This window comes from Hippopotamus amphibius, chromosome 9 (assembly GCF_030028045.1).
Source record: "Hippopotamus amphibius kiboko isolate mHipAmp2 chromosome 9, mHipAmp2.hap2, whole genome shotgun sequence".
Lineage (NCBI taxonomy): Eukaryota > Metazoa > Chordata > Mammalia > Artiodactyla > Hippopotamidae > Hippopotamus > Hippopotamus amphibius.
In genome coordinates, this window is record NC_080194.1 from 50727625 (window position 1) to 50748772 (window position 21148).

The window sequence follows — 21148 nt, forward strand, 5'->3', positions numbered from 1 at the left end:
TCTTTAACAAGTCAAAGTCAAGGTATATTTACAAGCTTCCACCATGTGCTCACACTCTGCTAGGTATTATAGGCAGCAGACGATTTTACATTTTTTTCCAACAAGCTCTTTATTGTATAGAGCAAAAGCTATGATTGCTACCACTTAGGAGTGAACTATTATACACTAGACGTTTTACATTTATTATGTGTAATCCACACAACAACCTTGAGAAGATCTTAGTTCCTTTTCAGATGGAGAAACGGAGGCATAGAAAGGTTAAGTAAGGCCCAAGATACACGACCAGTAAAATGACAGAGCGGTGATCAGAATCCACGGATGCTGGTCTCTAAAACCCAGATTCTTGCTCCTGTAAAACACTGTTTCTATATCCAGAGCATTGTGATAGCTGCTGTTGAGGTCAGAAAGATACGATATGGAAGAATGTGATAAAGGAAGTCATAGTTTGACTTGAGACATGCATGTATAAATATGGTATAAAGAGAAATGAAACTATTAGGGCTATATGCAGTGTGCCATAGCAGCTCAGAGAAAGCAGTATTTAATTCAGATTAGGTGTCGGGGAAGTTACGGGTAAAATGGTATTTCAGCGGTATGTGGCAGAATGAGTAACATTTTGGAAGGCAGAGAATGACTGAAAAGATATTTAAGGCCAAGGTAACAGCCAAAACAAAAGCATATAGATATGAAAGAAGTAGTCACTTCAAGGGAACTTTGAGCAGTCTCTTCATAAAAGGTAAGTGGAGAGATACCATGTCAGATGTTGCCATCGTCCCCGTGGTTTGTGCCACATTTGGAGAGGGTGAAAGTTCCGATTCAGAGTCTAAGGTCACACACACACACCTTTGAATTCCCTCCACAGGTTATCTGACTTGTCTTATAGTCCTCATCACATTCTGCTGCATGTTGTTGTTATTTAGGGTGGGCTTTTCTCCATTACTCAGCTATACACTGCTTGGAATCAGGTCTGATTCATCAAATACAGTATTACACAAAGAAAAATATTGGTTTTATTTTCTCTGTTCTTTGTGCTGTGAGAGAGCACATCTCTACATTTCACACCTTGGGGGTCTCTCCTGTGCAGTTTCTCGGTGCCTCTGTCACTGAAGGAACACTGTTAAGCCCAGCACAGCATGTCATGTGTCCATCTATCCTCAGGTCCTATCTATCCAGGCAGGGGGCGGGGGGTGCGGATGGGTGAATGGTGACAGGAACCCTTTAATGGCCCCCAGGATGGACGATGCTGCCTTTCCTTTAGCTACCTGGCAGCTGAGGGTGCAGGACAAGCAAATGAACTCTCACAATCCTGTCTCAGTCTTTCCTACTTCTCACTTTACTCCCAGGGCTCAGTGAGTCAGAGAACGATGCTGTCTTCAAATTAGAGAAGTTTCTTCAAAATCTGATGAATATTATTTTAAAATTTATAAATCATTTTTATGGATATTCACTGCTTAGGGTTCAACATTTCTGTTTCTGTAATTGTATCTTTGTTTACACACTTCTCTAAACCACTGAAGAATATTACATTCTTAAGTCATTCACTTGCTTACATCTTTTGAGCCCACGTTTGTACCAAATATTGTACTGGGGAGAGTTAAGAAGGGAGGATGGAGATGTAGCACGAACACAAAGACAATCCTGCCCTCAACTAGTTTATAATCTAATAGGAGAGGAAAGACCTGTATGTAGTAACTATAATATAAGGCATACCTTTGTGGAGTGAGGGGGCGGGCAGGTGGGCCAAAGGTGAGAAGAATCACATCTAACCAGAACGTGAATTTTTCATTGTCCCCACATGCATTGCCTAATGTAAAAGCCCCTTTAGGGTTAAAAGGATTTGGGAATCCGGACATTCCTTTATTTGTTCACCACACAGTGTTTCTGCTCAGTAGGTGTGAGGCATGTGGATCAAGCGCCTTCACTCCATCCATACTTTCTCTGTGTAGTTTCATTCTCTTTAGCAGTTACCTAGAGCCTGTAATTGGGCTTACTCTTTGTTTAATGTCCTCCCTCTGTGAAGGTTTAAAGACAAAGAAAAGACAAATCTCTTTGAAAACACAAATTCCCTTTAACAGTAGTTTATTCCTAATATCTTTTAAAAAATCATTCTCAAATATTAAATTGGTTTAAATGTTTTAAAAAGTATATCCTAGAACTTGACAATCAACAGTTTTTCTAATTAGAAATTTGACTCCAAAAGTCCTTGTATTACGCAAAGAGAAAGGCCCAGTTCTTGGCTTTTTTTTAAGTCTTTGGCAAATACCAAAAAAAAAAGTTTTCTTTCTCACCAGGCAGGACACTTTAAAACAAATATTTCATTCTCCAGATTAGTTGGTCCACAGAGGCAAGAACCGCATCATGTGAGGATGAGCCGCCATTGCCTTTGTGAGTAGAGTCAGGGAAAGCACATCCTCCCACTGTCCATGGTGCTGTGATGCTACACCTGTTCCCAGCAGCCCAGCCTCAGTTTACAGCAGGATGGGACCTGACAGGGCTAGAGAGCTTGATGTCTCTGGTGGGATATCTTGCTAAGTCTGCTGTTCTACCCTTCAAAAATAACTTCTCTTTTCTTTCTTTAAAAGAATACAGTTGATCCTTGAACAAAATGGGTTTGAAGTGTGCGGGTCCACTTAGGTGTGGATTATTTCCACTAAATATGGACTACAGTACTACACAATCCCAGGTTGCTTGAATCCATGGATGTAGAACTGTGGACACCTAGGGCACACTGGAGAGTTATATGCAGAGGATGGGTGCTCCTAACTTCTGCTTTGTTCAGGGTCAACTGTATATGTTCATGTAAGAAAATAATAATATAAAAATGAAGAAAAATTTAACAATCATTTCTAATTTTTCCACCAAGAAATGAACACGGAAACTTCAAACATGCCAGCCCATATCCTTCTAGTTGTATTTTTAGCAGTCAAGCCCCTTAGAGCCTCAGGAATCAAAGACTGCAGAGTCTGGACCAGCTGAGGCCTGGGATGCCTCACCCAAGCACTCTTCTCTGCTCATGGCCTTCACATTCTTCTGCATCTGTTTCACCTGAAAGACATTTGAAAAATTCTGTGCTCATGTACACATTTTAAAATTGGCACCTAAATATTTTTAAGTTTAAATATTTTTAAAAGATATAATTTCTGCATAGTGTAAATATTGACATTTAAAAATGGAACTCTTAAATTGCTCCTTCAAATATATGTAGGGGACTTTAAGTGCTCTGATTTTATGTGTACCATCACCTGTTTTAAAAATAAGTAAACAACCTCCTTTTTAACATTCAGAATAGCTACATCGTACCTTTTCCCTTGAACTTGTATTTCCAGTCCAATTTCCTCTACAAATATGATTCCTGATGTAATCGCTTTTTATTGTAAAGTCTTTTATAGACCATCCTATTACATATATATTATATATGTGATATATATATATAATATATATATATATATCACATGTATGTAACATGTATATGTGTATATGAAATTTTAGAATTTGTTCTACTCTCTGTAATCATCAGGCTATAGGTATTCAAAATATTCTGGGAAGAGTTACCGTTACATTTATTAGCAGTATATTTGATCAAAACTACATAAGGTGAACATAATTGTTCAAAATAACAAATATGTACAAATTTTGAAAAATAAATTTTAAAAATATGACACAGTTCTTATTGGAAATTAATTTTAATGGGATTAATCATGTCCATACCTTTGTTACGTAGTTAGTGAAAGAAAAAGTTATAGCTAAATAACTTGCTAAAATAACTTGATTTGTCAGCCAGCATATTATTTTAGTTTTTGTTAATAGGATATATCAATTATTAGAATTAAATATGAATTATTTTATGTAATAAAATTATGAGTTGACTATAGTTGGAATAAATATTTCTTGATGTGATTTGATAACTGCCTTACTGAATTACCCACACTGAATCTGAAAGAAATCACATAAAAGTTTTATCCATGTGTTTTAGCCAATATCCTATGAGTATTTTGAATCCTGGAAACCATTCCAAGTCACGTAAAAGGAATCATACTCCTAACATTTTCTGCCTTGCCCATTTGAGATGTTTTTCCTTTAAGCTAATTAATACATCCAAAAGATGAGTATTAATAATTTAAAAGAATAACTTACATTTAAATACATGAAACGATTTTTTGTATTCAGTATTTCCTACTGATGCTTCTTTGCTGTCCTCTCATTCAAGAAGGAGAGGACATTCTTTGACAGTTGTTGAAGAATGAAGAGGCAAAGTACATTAAACAAAAATTATCATTGTTCCCATCACCACACTGTACCATACATCTAAATTTAGAACATCCAACATGTACCAATATGTTGTATTTCTATTATTAAGCTTCATCGTCAACAGAAATATGTATTAGGGCAGGGAAATACAGGAAGCCCCTCAGGTCTACGGTACTTGGATTCACTATTAAAGAGGAATTCTCCATTGTTTGCTACACAGGTGAGTGAGAGTGGGGAATTATTTTGTAAAGGGGTGAAAGATCTATTTTCAAGGAATCAATTTTAGGAATGTTAAAGGATCTGGAAATTATTATTATTATTATTATTATTTTATTTTTATTATTTTTTTGGGGGGGGTACACCAGGTTCAATCATCTGTTTTTACACACATATCCCCGTATTCCCTCCCTTCCTTGACTCCCCCCCGCCTCGAGTACCCCCCACCCTCCCCGCCCCAGTCCTCTAAGGCATCTACCATCCTCGAGTTGAACTCCCTTTGTTATACAACAACTTCCCACTGACTATTTTACAGTTGGTAGTATATATATGTCTGTGCTACTCTCTTGCTTCGTCTCAGTTTCCCCTTCACCCCCCGCCTCCTCCCATACCTCGAGTTCTCCAGTCCATTCTCTGTATCTGCATGCTTGTTCTTGTCACTGAGTTCATCAGTACCATTTTTAGATTCCGTATATGTGAGTTAGCATACAATATTTGTCCTTCTCTTTCTGACTTACTTCACTCTGTATGACAGATTGTAGTTCTATCCACCTCATTACATATAGCTCCATCTCATCCCTTTTTATCAGAGAAATGCAAGTCAAAGCCACAATGAGGTATCACCTCACACCCATCAGAATGGCCATCATCACAAAATCTGGAAACAACAAATGTTGGAGAGGGTGTGGAGAAAAGGGAACTCTCCTGCACTGTTGGTGGGACTGTAAGTTGGTACAGCCACTATGGAAAACAATTTGGAGGTTCCTTAAAAAACTACAAATAGAACTACCATATGATCCAGTAATCCCACTACTGGGCATATATCCAAAGAAAACCATAATCCCAAGGATCTGGAAATTGATTCCCTTAAAACTATCAGTGTTCTCTGGCCCCTGGGAACGTCTTCACATATCTCTGTTTGAAGGCAAATAATCTATTTTATGAGAGTTAGAGAATAAGAACTTTCATAAAGATTTTGTAAACTCCAATACATAGCTTCTCTAAGCTCCTCTAAAGTCACTTTTTCCATAATTAATCTGTGGTCCTTTAACAATTGCAGTCTTGCATCTTGAATCTTCTAAAGCGAACAAATTGCACTCATTACCCGTATCATCAAGTCTGGAGTTGGCTCCATTCAGGGCTGACAACCAGACCACAGCAGAGAAATCTAACAATTAGATGGAACCACAGGAATAAGAAGAAAACCAATAGACTGGAGGGATTGCAGGTCTCCAAAGTTAAGGGGTGAGAAACTAGATTTAAAAATTTTCACCCATTCAAATTTGATTTCTATACTGAATTTTTATAATTTTTTGCTTTGGTAGCAAGAGACCTCAGCCACCTTAAACTTAAACTTGAGCTAAGCCTAATTTTGGCAACAAACACCAAACTGACTTTAAAAAAAAACACAGAATTTTAACTGTTTTTGTTCCTGATGAGGGAGAACATAACTCCTGGCTTTTCTCCTTGACTCAAGGCTAAAACTCATCATGAAGACAAGGAGATCAGTACCAGGGATGGTTTTTAGGAAATACATTCTCCCAAATTTAGAACTTCCTTTCAGTATCTCAATATGTACCTATGACTTATGTCTCTAAACACTTTTTTGAAACTATTTATATTTTAGCTTGTTTGTGGTAACAAACAAGGTTTCCTTTAATAACCCTAAAATTACCTCCTCTATACATCAGAGTTTGCCCTCTCCCTGTCATTCTGGATAAGTAGCTTTTCTGAAGCTTTTCCAGATCCTTCATGTCTTCCTGGGGGCAGGGAGGGGAATGTATCTAAACAGGCACATGGCCCTCCAGATGTCTCTGCCGTTGACTTTGAGTAAGGGGAAGACACTCTGCTGTGTCTATTTTTAAACTGTTGCTATGTTCTGGTGTTCAAAATATTCAAAAATGCCTCGCATTGTTTGAAAAGAAACACCCTATAAGAAACTGCCTGAGTTGAAAAGTAGTTTTTGTTAGAAGAAAGGCCGTGTGACTGTTATCAGACCTTAGCAGGGTGACAAAGGTGTTGCTTGCATGCTAAATAGCCTACAGAAGCACAGGGCAGGGTTCCAGACCAAAGGGGAAGGAGGAAACAGACTACCATTGAGCTCCATGAGTTATTCTAAGTGATTTACACTCTATGATATAGCAGCATTTAATTTCTCCATAATTAGTAGAAATTATCAAAAGACCAGAAAATAACGTAGCCTCTCAAGATCATAGTTGTTAAGTAGTGTTGACTTCAAAAATGCACAACATGGTAGTTTCAAGTTTTGTTGGGAGCAAAATGAGGACTGCAGCCTGGAAGACAGCATTTTAGATAACTCAGAAACTGTTCCAAGGAAGAGCTGGGATATATAGGAGTTTTGCAACAAAGGGCAGGGAGTGACTGCAGTCTGATGGCTGCTAGATGGCAGGTATTCTTTTCAGCACTGAGTTTCCTCAGAGCTTACCAGCTCATGTTGGAGGGCTGCAATTGTTGATGACTGTGACATCCTTTGTTTATTGATATGACAGGAAATATTCCATTTATAAATATTCCATTTATCAGAAGCAGAGCAAAAATTCAAACCCAGGTATGTTTTATACCCAGTCATGTTCCTTTCTCTATATCACACAACAAACTTTTGATTACCTGCTATGTGCCACCCACTGTGCTAGGATGTGAGAACTCAAAGATGAGTAAGATACAGCCCTTGTTCTGAAGGATATTTGAGTCTATTCAAGAGAGACAGATACATGAACCAATGCAGAAAGTGTATGAGTTTGTTTGTTTTTACCTTTGAATTTCCTATCAGTTTAAACAGGTGGACAGAGAAAATCCATTCTGGAAAAATTTTAGATCTAAGGCAAGTCAACAGTTAGGGAGGGAAGTTAAGTGCATCAGTTTGTACCCTGAGAGGCCTCAGCCCCTAAAGCACCTGTTTACCTTCATTGCTGCTCTTCAAGCTTCCTAGCTTCAGTGGGACCTGAGAATTTCTATGTGAAGGAAAGGATGAAAGCTGGTTATCAAACATTCTATTAAGTTGTATAAGTAGCCACTGCTATGGCAACAATCAGCATCTGACAAGTCTAGGAAAATGTCTGTCTTCAATTCTTGTTTGAAAGTGTATCTCATCTCTTTTTACCTTTTCTTTAGAGCAGTGTCTGATTACCTTTTATGTCCCTCACAACCGCACATGGTAGGTGCTGTGTACATGCTTGTTAATCATCCTCACATCAGCTGTGACAGGGCTCGATGATCAATGTGCCATTCAGTGACAGTTATTCTGAAGAGGAGGAAAGCCCTAGAGTTACTCATGGTCCCAAGAAGCATGGCCGGTTAACTCCATCACTAGATAGATAATGATAGTCTATACTTTCTTTACTCTTCAAGAACATAATCTCCTTTTACAAAACTCCCATCTCAGTAAGACTGTGGTATCTATTACAGCACTGGTTTCTGAATATTTGTTGAATATTTGTAGAATATTTGTTGAAAAAAATGAATAAATAAATGTTTTATTTTTGTACATTCAAGTGATACCCAATGTCGATAAAAATAATCAATAAACAATCTACAATAGGAACAGAAAAGAGTTTTATTTGAGGACTATAGCCTGGAAGATAGCCTCTCAGATAACTCTGAGGGACTGATCTGAAAAAGCATGGTTTTCAGCAGTTTTATATCTTGTCAGAACAAAGAACATTAAACAAGTCAGGGATACATTCCTTCAAGGTTTCAAAAAAAGCAGATCAGTACATACACAGCAAGTCTCCATGGCCCTGGCACCTGGGAGGGGAGTCTTGCCATTGAAAGAGAACCGGCATTGGCATCCCACGGAGAGAGACGTTTAATCTTTATTCTTTACTTCTGGTCAATGTGCCCTTTTCTTAATAACTAAAGCAGATGTACAACGTGTGTTTGACAGGCCACAAACAGGCTATTTTAGTTACCATAAAATTCAAGTTAACTCATGTATAAGCTGGAATGACTTACCCATACTGCAGTATGTGGAAATACCTTTTATCACCAGGAATCCCATCATGGCTTTTAAGTTTTAGCACAGTTTTGTGCTAAGGTGTTAAGACTACTTGGATATGGTTTATGAAATGTTGAAAACAACAACAATAATAATTGCCGTTGATTCAATTCAACCCTGGGCCAGGAAGTGGCATTTGTTATCTCATATAATCTTCACAGCAACCCTGGGAAGTAAGTACTTATATTATCGCCATTTTACACATGAGCATTTTGAGGCTTTAAGGCAGGGGTCCCCAACCCCTGGGCCGCAGACTGGTATAGGTCTTCGGCCTGTTAGGAACCAGGCTGCACAGCAGGAGGTGAGCAGGGGAGAGCAAGTGAAGCTTCATCTGCTGCTCCCCATTTCTCCCCATCGCTGGCATTACTGCCTGAACCATCTCCCCATACCCTGTCCGTTGAAAAACTGTCTTCCAGGAAACCGGTCCCTGGTGCCAAAAAGGTTGGGGACCGCTGCTTTAAGCAATTAAGTAATTTGCCCAAAGTCATGCAGCTAGTAAGTGGCTGCACCTAGTTTCAAATCCAGGTCTGCCCTTCTTCAAAGGCCACAGGGTTAATTACTGAGAATTAAGGCATGCATTTCCCCAACCCTCTTAATTTCTGTAAAGCAAATTTCATTCTTTATATAGAGCCAGACATTAAAATTACACACCATATCTTTTACTATGTAAAATCCAACTAAGATGACCCTTTGAAAGGATAATTTTAACAGAGTATTTTTATGTCTTATAATCTCTAAACTCTGTTCTATTAACCCACTATCAGTCATCTCTTTATAACTCAAAGTTAATAGGCAAGCACCACTTCTAATTTATTAATATATGGTGTGGGTGTGTGAGCCAAAGCCGAATTAAATCAACCGCCAGCTTCACTTTTTCTTTCAAAAAACCGAAAGCACAGTGCTATGTCTGGCTAATGAACTACTGCAAACATCTCATTTTAAGTGAGTTTACATTTCAATTTGAGAAAACTTAAAATATGAAGACATTTGTAAATGGATTCCCAAGGTGAAAAAAGAATGCATTTCTAAAAGTAGTCTTATTCTTTCTTTAAAACACTTTTTTTGTTTATTTTATTTTGTTTTTGCTTCGAATATGTCTTGAGAATTAGTAGTGAATTGGAAACAATTTTTTAAGTCAAGATATTAAACAGCACAAAGTTCCTATACTTTACTCTTTCAGTCCATGTGGTTTCTACTAAAAAATATTACCCTATACTTGAAGGGTCATACCCTGCTTTGAAATATCTGATTTCACCTGAGCCTTTTTGGAATTTTAGAGAGTATTGGTTTTGAGTCCTACCTTTTTATCTCCAAAAGGAGTAAGGATACATCTAGAATTGAGCGCTACAAACAAGAGAGGCTAGGTGCACTAAATTTTGTCATAACTCCATAAGTTCTTACAGATGTCAAGAAATGTCCTGTTTCCAGATCTTGCCTTTGGTTATATAAATAAAATAATTATGTTTTATTAAATGTTTGCTGTGTGCTTTGCAGTGTGTGATTTCTTTAACAATCAATCTCACTAAGGCTTAGTTTTTCATCTGTAAAATAAGAATAATAATAGCATCTACCTCATAGAGTGATTTTAAGTTACCTAAGATCACATGGCTAAAAAATAGAAGAGCTGGGATTTGATTACAGGTGTATCTAACCTCAAAAGCCCAAGCTCCTAACCACTATAATATGGAATGGAGGGCATGGACAACATATGTACTTCCACACTTCAAAGTTCCTCCCCATGACCTAAATTGACTATTTCATGAAAGGGGAGGAGATGTTTCATTGTGACCTTATTTATACTATCTGACCAGATACCTATTTAGAAGTAGTTTGAGCTATTCTCAGTTAAGACATAATTTTTTAATTAATTTTCTTTTATAGAATCTGTCAGAACCTACAGTTAGCAAAGTGAAGCTTGGCATGATTTACAGGGAAGAGTCCAAGTAGGTACTTTGCATATACCCAAGATGAAGCAGTTTTCCATATAGGCTCCCTCCAAATATTACCTTATTGACTCACATCCAGAGCCTCTCGTATTTCTCCAACATCTTTCTCTCTTGATCCCTGCAAGGAATCTTTTTACCCTACAACAAACTGGTGGCTTCAAGATGGAGGCGACAACTAATTCTGAATCTGCAAAACTGGCCTTAAGAGTAAACTTTGCCACTGAGGCAGTGACCTCAGGGGACCTTAGATTTTTGATGTGCAAAATGGGACTGGTATTTGCCTGACTTGCCTCCCAGTTGTTCATAGATCAAAATAGGAAAGCATTCTACAGAGAGACAAAGTGGCATAATTCTTACAGGCAAAGGGTTTAGAGCCAAACAGGTTTAGGTTTAAAGTTCATTTTGATACTTAGTGGCTGCATGATCTTGGACATATTATTTAACCTAAGTGATCAAGGTGACTGTGAAGATTAAAATGAGATAAAATGATCCACTTGCAACGCAACAGGTTCTAGCTAATAGGTTTTCTTTATTAACATCAGGTTGTAAATCGCCCTATTTCAATGTAAGAGAATAAAGAGGAAGGAAATGTTAGAAAGACCTGAATGAAGATATACATGGTGTATGTATGTTCGAAACGAGTTTATGGTGTTTAAATATGATCTCTACTCTCTAAATCCTCCCAAAATACTATTAGGTCATCAGCGGTAAATTACAGTGAAAGCATTTTCGTTAAACTTCTTTTTTTCCAAAGAGAAGAATCTCGATTTGCAGGCTTTATATTAAATCTCGTCTTTTGACCCTTTGTTTGGCACATAAAGTTCCTCAGTAACAATTTAATTAATAGATAAGTGATATGTGTTTGCTTTTATCTAGCAAATATATATGTGCCTAGCTGATGAAGTTATGAACCTAAGAGAACACCAAGTGGGGAAAGCGGGGCGGAGGGGGGGTATTGGGGTGGGTTGAATTGGGAGATTGGGATTGCCATATATACATTACTAATAAGAAAAAAATATTAAATTGTACACTTTAAATATATGCAGTTTATTGTATGTCGATTGTATCCCAATAAGAGTTCTTTAAAAAAAAATAAGAGATATATGTATGGAAAATAGTGTGTTCATGCTGTGGGAAATTTGCTTACTTTGTACTTTTCCTGAATCATAGGTGAGTTTGGCACAGTACAGTACTTGTTGATAACTTTGGTTATGTTTTAGACAAATTTCCTCTTTCAAGATATAAAGAAAATCTTTATTGTCCTAAGATATTTCAGAGATCGCTCAGCAGAACAGCAATTGAAGCATGTTAAAAGAATAGTAAACCTAAAAATAGAGGGTTTTTTCCCTCTACAGACTGTCAAATCACAGATAAATTCTGCAGTATAACATGGTAAAATGTGCGACTTCTACATTATTGTTTTTTACTATGCTTTGTCTTTTCTAGAATGACTACAAAAAACTGTCAATGCAGTGCAAAGATTTTGTTGTTGGACTCCTTGATCTGTGCAGAAATACTGAAGAAGTAGAGGCCATTCTGAATGGGGATGTTGAAGTACGCCACAGTGGTGGAGATCACGGTCGTCCAAATCTCAGCCGTTTAAAACTTGCCATTAAATATGATGTAAAAAAAGTAAGGTCAGGCATGAAGCCCCTTTTACATTATTTCAGTTTTTATTGATGCTAAATCAGAATGTAGGGTTGGCATAATTAGATTGAGCTGGGTTTTTCTAATTAACTGCACAAAGTAGGCTCTCTAATGAATTTTAAGTGCCTGGTTGTGAGGCATTTAACCTACACTAAATGCTAGTCTTTAAAATCTAGACTTGTTTATGCAGTGATTAACACTTTCTTTTACTTAACTAATGATAAAAAATGACTGTGTGTTCAAAACTACAAGGTGTTTGTTATAGGATAGGAACATCATTATTTAAGGCCTAACTCCATTTTCCCATTTGTTAATATATTCCAATTCCAGACCAATGCCTTCAATTCCTTCTTTAGTGCATTTGTATCTCCTGCATCTTTATTTGTGGAATATTTTTAGTCTCTGTCTTCAAGCAGTGCCCCATCCTTGACTGCTTTCTTAGGTTATGTAAGATATCTTTAAAAAAATAGTTTTTAGAGATAGGTTTTCTAATAAAAGTAATACAGACTTACGGTAAGCTTTCAAACAATACAGACATGCCTCCTTTTTGTCTTCTGAATTCTTAATGGAGAGTAGTTAATATTATATTTCTATCCATAAATTTATATCTTGGACATCTTCACGTATCAGTAAATAAATATCCACTTAATCTTTTTCACGGGAAAGGAAAGAACATAATATTAGAACACAAGAAAAGAGTTTATTCTGAATCTTTAATCAAGCTGTTAAATGTTTTGTCACTCTCTTGCTAGTTTGTAGCTCATCCAAACTGTCAACAGCAGCTCCTGTCCATATGGTATGAGAACCTTTCTGGTTTGCGGCAGCAGACCATGGCAGTCAAGTTTCTTGTCGTCCTCGCCGTTGCCATCGGACTGCCTTTCCTGGCTCTCATTTACTGGTTTGCTCCATGCAGCAAGGTATGTGTGTGAAGCCTGCGCCTCTGTTATCTCCTAGAAGTGTATCTGATTTATATAGCAGAGACAGTTAAGCAAAGAAAATTCTATTTCCCAAATGGAAATTTCGAGGAAGTCAGAGTTGGGTTTAAATAATCTTATTGTTTTTAATATTATAAAAATAACACATACTTGCTATAAGAAATAAAGCAATGGAAAGAGAAAATTCACCTGTTATATCATCGCTATTATATGTGAAACAAATCCTCAGTAGATTTTGTTTTTGTCTTCTCTCTAGTTACACCTATGCATATATTTTTATATTTTAATGAGGTATGCACTAAGCAGATATTTCAAGTAATATTCTGAAGAACCTGTTTCGTTTTGTTATTTCTCCTCTGGCAAAATTTGAGATGAAAGTTTTCGTTTTGTATTTCTTTTAGTGAATATGACCAGATAAATCTTAATATAAATAAAGGACAATTGTGTAAATACTACTATAATGCTTGTTTCCATGAAGAATATTTATTTTAAAGACAGAGTACGTTGTAACCTGATAGCAAAGATAGCCTGTGTTTTTGGTTTTGTTTTGTTTTGTTTAGCAAACTCTGCCCAGACTTTGATGAAATTAACTTATTCACATGGACCTAGCCTTTTATTAGTGCAACAGAACCAGTTTGGAAAATGTTGACCTGTCATTCTGTTAACAGGCATAGAGATTTGTCTGCCTTGCATTGCCAACAATCTTATTCTTCATGTTTTTAAAGCCACATTTCTGGAACTGTTTAAGTTTCACCTCTTAGAATCAGACTGAAATAATCCTAAAGCTATGTGGCTAAAATGTCTGCTGGACCATCTGTTTATGTGCCATGTAGATATGCCAGTTGAATCACTTGCTGTTTCTTAAACCTGGGCATGACTCACTTTCGAACATTTGTAACATGTAGGTGCAAACACATTACTGACATATTTTCTTATTATTATTACTTAGTCACATATTTAGTGCTTTAACCCTATAGGAACATTTCTAAGTGGCTTATAGTAGGAAGCTGGTGCAAAGCCATTTTTATATAGTGGGAACTTCCTAATTACTTCCAATAATGATGATAGGAACTGCTGGAAACTGGGAAGTTTCTCCTGAGGGTAAAATCTATCATCATAAATGTTTTTCCCTTAAATATATAAGGCCAAAAATTAACTCTTACAGATAAGATATACAGGAGGAAAATAAAATGAAAATAGTGATATTTACTAGAATTAGAAAGTTATAGCATGGATTTTTTTCTAGAAAGTTAAAAATTTTCTTTTCTTCCCTTTTTCATAGGAATGACAGATTTCACTTTGAAAAAAAAAAAATTAATTCTCCTTACTAGAACATAGGCTACATCTATGTATGTGGTCTCTTTTCTGCTTCTACTCACATTTCCTGGGTCTTCAGAAATTTAGGCTAAATTAAAAGTGGGGGGTAGAGGAGTTTCTGAATTATCCTTGTTATTACTCTGTGATCAGTTAAATTATAATCTTTTCTAAAGTGAATAATTGTCCCTCCCCATATCCAGTCAGTTCAAAAGGATAATGCCTCCCAGAGTGTTTGGTGTTTTGACAGACTATTTTTGGCAGTCCTTAGAGTTGCACGTTTCTTAAATTTTGATTGAATCCTAATTAACCTGATTTCCTTCACTGTTTCTTCTTCCCTGGCCATGTTTCTTTCTGACATCTGTTTTCCATCCTCGTTTATGAACCCTGAGGCAAATAATCAAATTAAAAGGACACTGTCAAGGTATTTTTTTCTCATATCTAAAATCTATTTTACTGACTGTTATTTAGTGTTTGAAGCATTATGATAAAATCTAGTTTACATTTTTGCCTTTAGTAATTATATATAAATATTATTTACAGTTTAGAGAATTGATTTTTGTTAATGGGAGATTGCTCAAGCTATATTGATGCTTTTATTTAAAATATTATTTTAAATATTAAAAAATTCCAAAGCATCTATGAAAATTAAGCCAGACCGTATTGCAGGCCTATGCACCTTGACAGAGTCCCTGTTTCTGTTTAAAGTTTGGTTTTCTTTCCTCAAGTCTGCTCTCTTCTGTAAGAAATTCTTTTTGTCCTTACTTGTTCTCTTTTTCCACTGTAACCCAAATATGTTTTATTCTTATTATAGTAACAATAGGTCATGCTGTGATTTCAAATCATTTTGGCTTAAGCTGTCTTCAACCTTTCCTGCTACTATTGGTATTTGATAGTATTTGATCATCAACAAATATTTTTAAAAAGTATGAAAAAAAAGTATGATATTTAAAAGCAAGTATTTCTTTCAGTGCTTACTTTCAGTCATTTTCCAGGTACATCAATTTTTCACCTTATTCAGTTGTTCTTTAGTTATTTTTTAGAAATCTGTTTACATCGCAGAATATATAGATGACAAATTTTACTAAAATGAATAACTCACTTCAGTTCCTAAAGTCCATTGAACGGTGCCAGAATCTCCTTCAGTTTAAAGAGAAACACAACTCTCAATAATTTATAATGAGAAATAGAAGATATGAATATCCAAACACCCATTTTAGTTTCCTGTCAACCACCTTTTTGTTTGTTTTCTGTTTATGTATTTACTTGTTTTCTTACTTCATTTTTACTTTAAGCCAGAACATTTAGTAAGTAACAAAAAGTACCTGGTTTGATTCTCTTCTCTCCCTTCTGAGTAAAATAAAGGAGTCATATTGTATAAGGACCAGGAACCCAGGGAATAAGGAAGGTGAGCCAGGTCGGGAGTGAGGTGCAGATCAGACCCTCTGCCCTGAATAACTGATCATTGGCTTTAGATGTGTCCAGACAGCTGAACTCACGTTCCAGACTTCTCAGGCTTGAGGCCCACTCTAGTATGGGCCGCTTTATCCTTGCCCGTTGTATGTCCCCAAACTTTTCTCTTCTCCTTCTCCTATTTTAGTGTGCTTTCTTGAGTTTTTTGTAATTTTGTATTTTGAAGGCTGCCTCTGATTCTCTCCTGAACAAGGAAGGGAATAATAAGTTTTCTGTGGATTTTGCTATGAAAATGCCCCAATCCCAGTTTTCCACAACAGTCAAATAAATTGAGAACTTTAAAAAACTAGTTTAATATTTATAATAATAGCTTTTCTCACCAGGAGGATATTGAACCTTGCAATAAATAATTAAATAACCCTTTTACACATGATTAAATCATATAAAACATGATTAAATAGCCATAATTACAATAAATCATATATAAAATGATGTAGAATTAAACTTGTATATGTGGCACACCATGGAAAAAGAAATGAAAGTTCCATTAATGTTCAGTTTTTAACAGTCCATATTTAAAAAAAAAACATATCTGAGGACAATAGGCAAAAGAAAATCAAACCTACTTTTTATTTGACGGTTCTATTCAAACAGGATCTTAAAACACACAAACACTCTTTGATTCAATCTAATAAGCATTTACTTATGGAAGTATGGTTTTTGGACAACATTTTTTCCAGCAACTTTTTACAAATAACTGGATTGGCTCTGCAATATATCTAACTGTGTGGATCCATTGGCTTGAAACTAGATAGATAGATTGATTGATCTATTAATCTAGATAAACACACACACATGCACGCACGCACACACATGCACACCCTGATATTCTGCCTGCCCTGAGATTCTAAGTATCAACAGACAAGGGACTAAACTATGTGATTCATCCTAGTTCTAACTTTTATGATTTTGAAAACCATATAGACAGATGAAGTTTGTAGGAAAAGGAAACATTGATTGCATTTCTTCCATTATAGCATTTCGCTTTTTAAAATCTTAGAACCTTTTTTTCCTCTAAGAATTTACATATATATGTACTTCAGTGAGAAAATATGAACTTGTTTTGTAAACCAAATAGAAACATTAGCTCTTAAACAAGTATGCCTGGGTTCAAATTCCAGCTCTACCACTTATGAGCTGTGTGAACTTTGAGCTAGTTTCTGGACCTCACTTCCTCAGTTTCTTCATCCATAAAATGGGCATTTCAGCAGCACATACCCCTTTGTATTGTTGTAATTATTACATGAAATTAACAGAGTAAAGCACTTAAAATGGTACTTGGCACATACAAGTACTAAGTGTTGGTGGTATTATTATTAATTTTTACATTTTTCTGTAATAATAAACTCCTTTGAGAAGCTGTTGAAAGCTATGGGCCCTCTCCTAAGAAAAAAATCCCTGCATAAAGTATTGAGTTTTGTTTACCATTATAGGGGATACACAGAGCCTTTGAGACACATCCTGGGAACATACCATCCCTCTGCCCCAGCTAGGATTTATGCATCTCAGACGGAAATGATTCCTGTATTATAGATGCACAAGAGCTTTTATTGTCTCCATATTTCATATGAAGAATATGATTTTCACATTATTTAGGAAATTCACTCATTGCTACTCAGCTAATGAGGGAATGAAACTGGAACCCGAACCTAAAATGTTGGACTTCAATCCAGTGTCATCCCAGGACATCTTTCCAATACATGATGGGAACTGCCCTGCTGTCCTGTCCTTGGCTGAGAGTCCTCTTCTTGGCACTCTTGGGTTTTACTCCATTTACAACATCACTTGAAGCCTGACTTGCACACGTCAGTGAAATACACATGAGGATGACAAGCCAGCAAATATCAATCAAGGCTGTATACATTGCAAAGTAGATTCTGTTTAATATTTTCATTGCTGCTTCCTCATACTTCATGCCCACTAGATTAGTTTTCTTTTTATGAATAATTGTGACACTATGCTCTGCCTTTTATCATTATTATATTAATAAAATATTTTGTCAGTATTATATTTAAGAACTTACATGTCATTTAATAGAAGTTAATTTATTTAACTATCAATCCAGAATATCAGCTTATGTAGATGAGCAATATGGCCAAAATTTTATATCAGCATAAAAATTATTTTCCCATTAACAGTTATATAAATGTACATAATTATCTTAGGAGAACATTGGCGTGCACAAATAGTTATTCTTTGTATACTCATGTGTGTTTTGCAAAATGTACAGAACAAAGCTAAGATTTTCTTTTGGTGTGTGTTGTGGCAGATGGGGAAGATAATGCGTGGACCATTCATGAAGTTTGTAGCACACGCAGCCTCCTTCACCATTTTTCTAGGACTGCTAGTCATGAATGCAGCTGACAGATTTGAAGGCACCAAACTCCGTCCTAATGAAACCAGCACAGATAATGCAAAACAGCTGTTCAGGATGAAAACATCCTGCTTTTCATGGATGGAGATGCTCATTATTTCCTGGGTAATAGGTAAAGACTGATTTTCTGTCATCATTTATTTTTGCAGCCTTAGCAGTAGGACTGAATGACACTGATTCCCTCACGCATCAGTTATACAGATATGTACAGCATGATACAGTGCTCCTCACAATGTGATTTTCTCGCTGTTGTTTTTAAAGCACAGTTATCTCAGGTTCATTATCAGGACCACAGTCTTCGCACATGCCCCATGCTTTTTAGATTTCCAAGAAAAACCCAGGAAGAAAACAAATAGGATAGTATAAATTAAACCCTGACAGTGATGAAAAACTGCCATTCATATTCAGAGAGAGCTGTGACTTCAAGTTTAAAAATAACCACATGATTTTATGCTGCAATTTAATAGGAACAGAAGGTAGTAGCCCCTCACCTCTATTGAACATTTACTATGTACCAAGAACTGTTCAAATCACTCTACGGACATCACATCACACACTCTGTGCCCTAGTGATCCAATCTGTCACATAATAATGTCTACACTACAGCATTAATGTGAAGATTAAGTAATTTGCTTTAGATCTCCCAGATAGTAAGTGAAACAGGCGGCATGTGGTCTTAACTACTATGCTATTTGTCTTTAGAATCAATCATTTATATGGCTTGTCATTAAATATAATACAAATGAAAGATATTTCAATTGGATATTTATGAATGAATAAATTCAGTAGCTATTACCTACGTCATAGCTACCTAACAAAGTGGCCTCATTAGGTAATGAGGATACTGAAGTGAATGAAATGCAGTCCTTATAGTCAAGGAAGTTAAGTCTGGGGGAGGGAAGCAGGTCAATAAGTAATCAATAAAGAAAACCTATGTGACAAATAGTGTAACAGAGAAACTATTAGGGTGTTATGAACACACACAGATTGGGCATCTAAATCTGAATAGGGTGGGGTGTGGAAGAGGCAAAGGAGGCCTCCCTGGACAGTATGTGCAATCTGAGACTTTGAAGATAAAGACGTTAATCCTACCGAATGTTTATGGGAGTAAGACACTACAAGGGATGGGTTCAAAATGTTAAATGCAAAGATGTGAAACTAGGTCAACACCTAGCATCTCATTTGCAAAGTCATGTGTTAAGTCTAGCTATAATGCAGGTTCATTTATGGATGCAGGCGATGGGAGATAAGGCTGGTGACATGGCCGGAGGATGATTTTCAGCTGTTGGTGATGTGATTCGTCACATTTTAGAAAGGTCACAGTGGTTGTGAGGTAGAGGGTGGCTTTGGGGAGAGGTGAGCGTGGAGGCTGAGAGACAATTGAAGTGATCCCTATGAGGAACATGGGGCCAGAACTCGGGGGTGGGGAAAGGACTTGAGAGCTTCTTGAATGTTACACTTCAAAGAACTTGGTGATATATTGTACATGGAAAGGGAGAGCTGTGGATTCTGCCTTGGATTACTAGGTGGTGACTGCAAGTCTCTAAGAGGAAGAATATAGAGGGAAGATCATTCTTGAGACTGGGAGAATGAAAACTGGTAAGTAAGTTTGGGTTGTGATTGACTTTGAAGTGCCCATGGGATTTCCAGATGAAGATGTCTACTAAGTAATAGCAAATGCAACCCCTGGGAGAAGCCAGGCTGTGGATAAAGTTTCAACAGTCTTCATAAGGCCCTGACTAAGCATGAAGTCACCTAGGGTGAATTTGTGAAGAGTGTCAGGAGAAGAGGGCTCAAGGAATATTTATACAAAACCGTTGGTCGTCCATAAGCTTGGTTCTCCCCGAGTGATCTGAAGAAACATCTGCAGTCAGTTTTAGATCACTTCTAGGGCAGGGGATGTCTTCTTGGCTTCCTCATACTGGGGCTATTAGGATGATTAATTGAAATATTATGAAGCACTATGCAGATTACCATATCATCATTTTAAATGCACATGAGGTAAATCAACAGCACTGAGTTATTCAAAACTTCTGAATCACTTCATTTTCTTGAAACGTTCCAAGGAGAAATATAGTGTCTTAATAAGTGAATTGCATCACTAAAGTAAACCTTCAATAAGGAAGAGTTTGATTTTCTACTCTTTCTTTTCAAATTTAATTGATATTTACCTTATACCATAAAGCTGTAAGAAATAAATTACATTTCACTTTGAATATCTGATTTAAAATAAGAATGATCATTTGGACATTGCCTTTACCTCAAGCAAAGAGACTATATGTTATAGGTTTTTTTATATGTTAGTATGTGTAAAGTACATAATACAGCACTTGGCACAGAGGAAACATTTAATAAATTTCAGGTAACTATGATTATTATTAAACTCTTCATTAAGAGTTCATATGTTTTATATGGAAGTGGTATTTCCTACTGAAAACATATTAAGCGAGATATGACACTTCAGTTCAAGATTAAATTTGAAAACATTAAATTTTGTGTCAGGGGATTAGATATAATGAATGTTCATTCTATTCTTTATCAAACATAATTCAATCTCCTCATACTTATATCATAATACAAACATTGGAGGTTTTCCCTTTTTCACTTGGAAACCTAAACCAAGAATGTTAACTTTTAATTTTATCAATAAAAGCATTTTCCTTGAAACAACTGGCAGGATAACCTTTGTATCTGAGATTCAGAGATGATCTCACAGTGTTCATTTAAAGGGAAAACAAGGAACAACTCGGAATGGACAGCTGATATTTTGTAGCACATGTTAGACTCCCGGTTCAACTTCTGATACTGGTATTTATTTTTCTTTTTCAAGTTATCCTTGAAAAAAAAATTGCTGTACCTTCTGGAAATACTGATAAGAAGTGGTCTACTTAGGTCAGATGCTAGTTGGCTTGAGGGAAAAGACTGACGTTATCAGTCACAGAAAGTAAATTTACATGGTTTTCTGTAGACAAAAGTTGAA

The 21148-nt window shown here is 36.3% G+C and overlaps 1 protein-coding gene across 1 annotated transcript in view; it reads left to right on the forward strand.

Moving 5' to 3' along the window:
* The window catches only part of TRPC6 (transient receptor potential cation channel subfamily C member 6), a 131676-nt gene that overhangs the window by 89222 nt on the left and 21306 nt on the right, over nt 1–21148 (forward strand). Inside the window, exons 3-5 of the mRNA XM_057695249.1 lie at nt 11872–12057; nt 12825–12989; nt 18064–18280. Coding sequence (XP_057551232.1) covers nt 11872–12057; nt 12825–12989; nt 18064–18280 — 568 coding nt within the window. The remainder of the gene's footprint in view (nt 1–11871; nt 12058–12824; nt 12990–18063; nt 18281–21148) is intronic.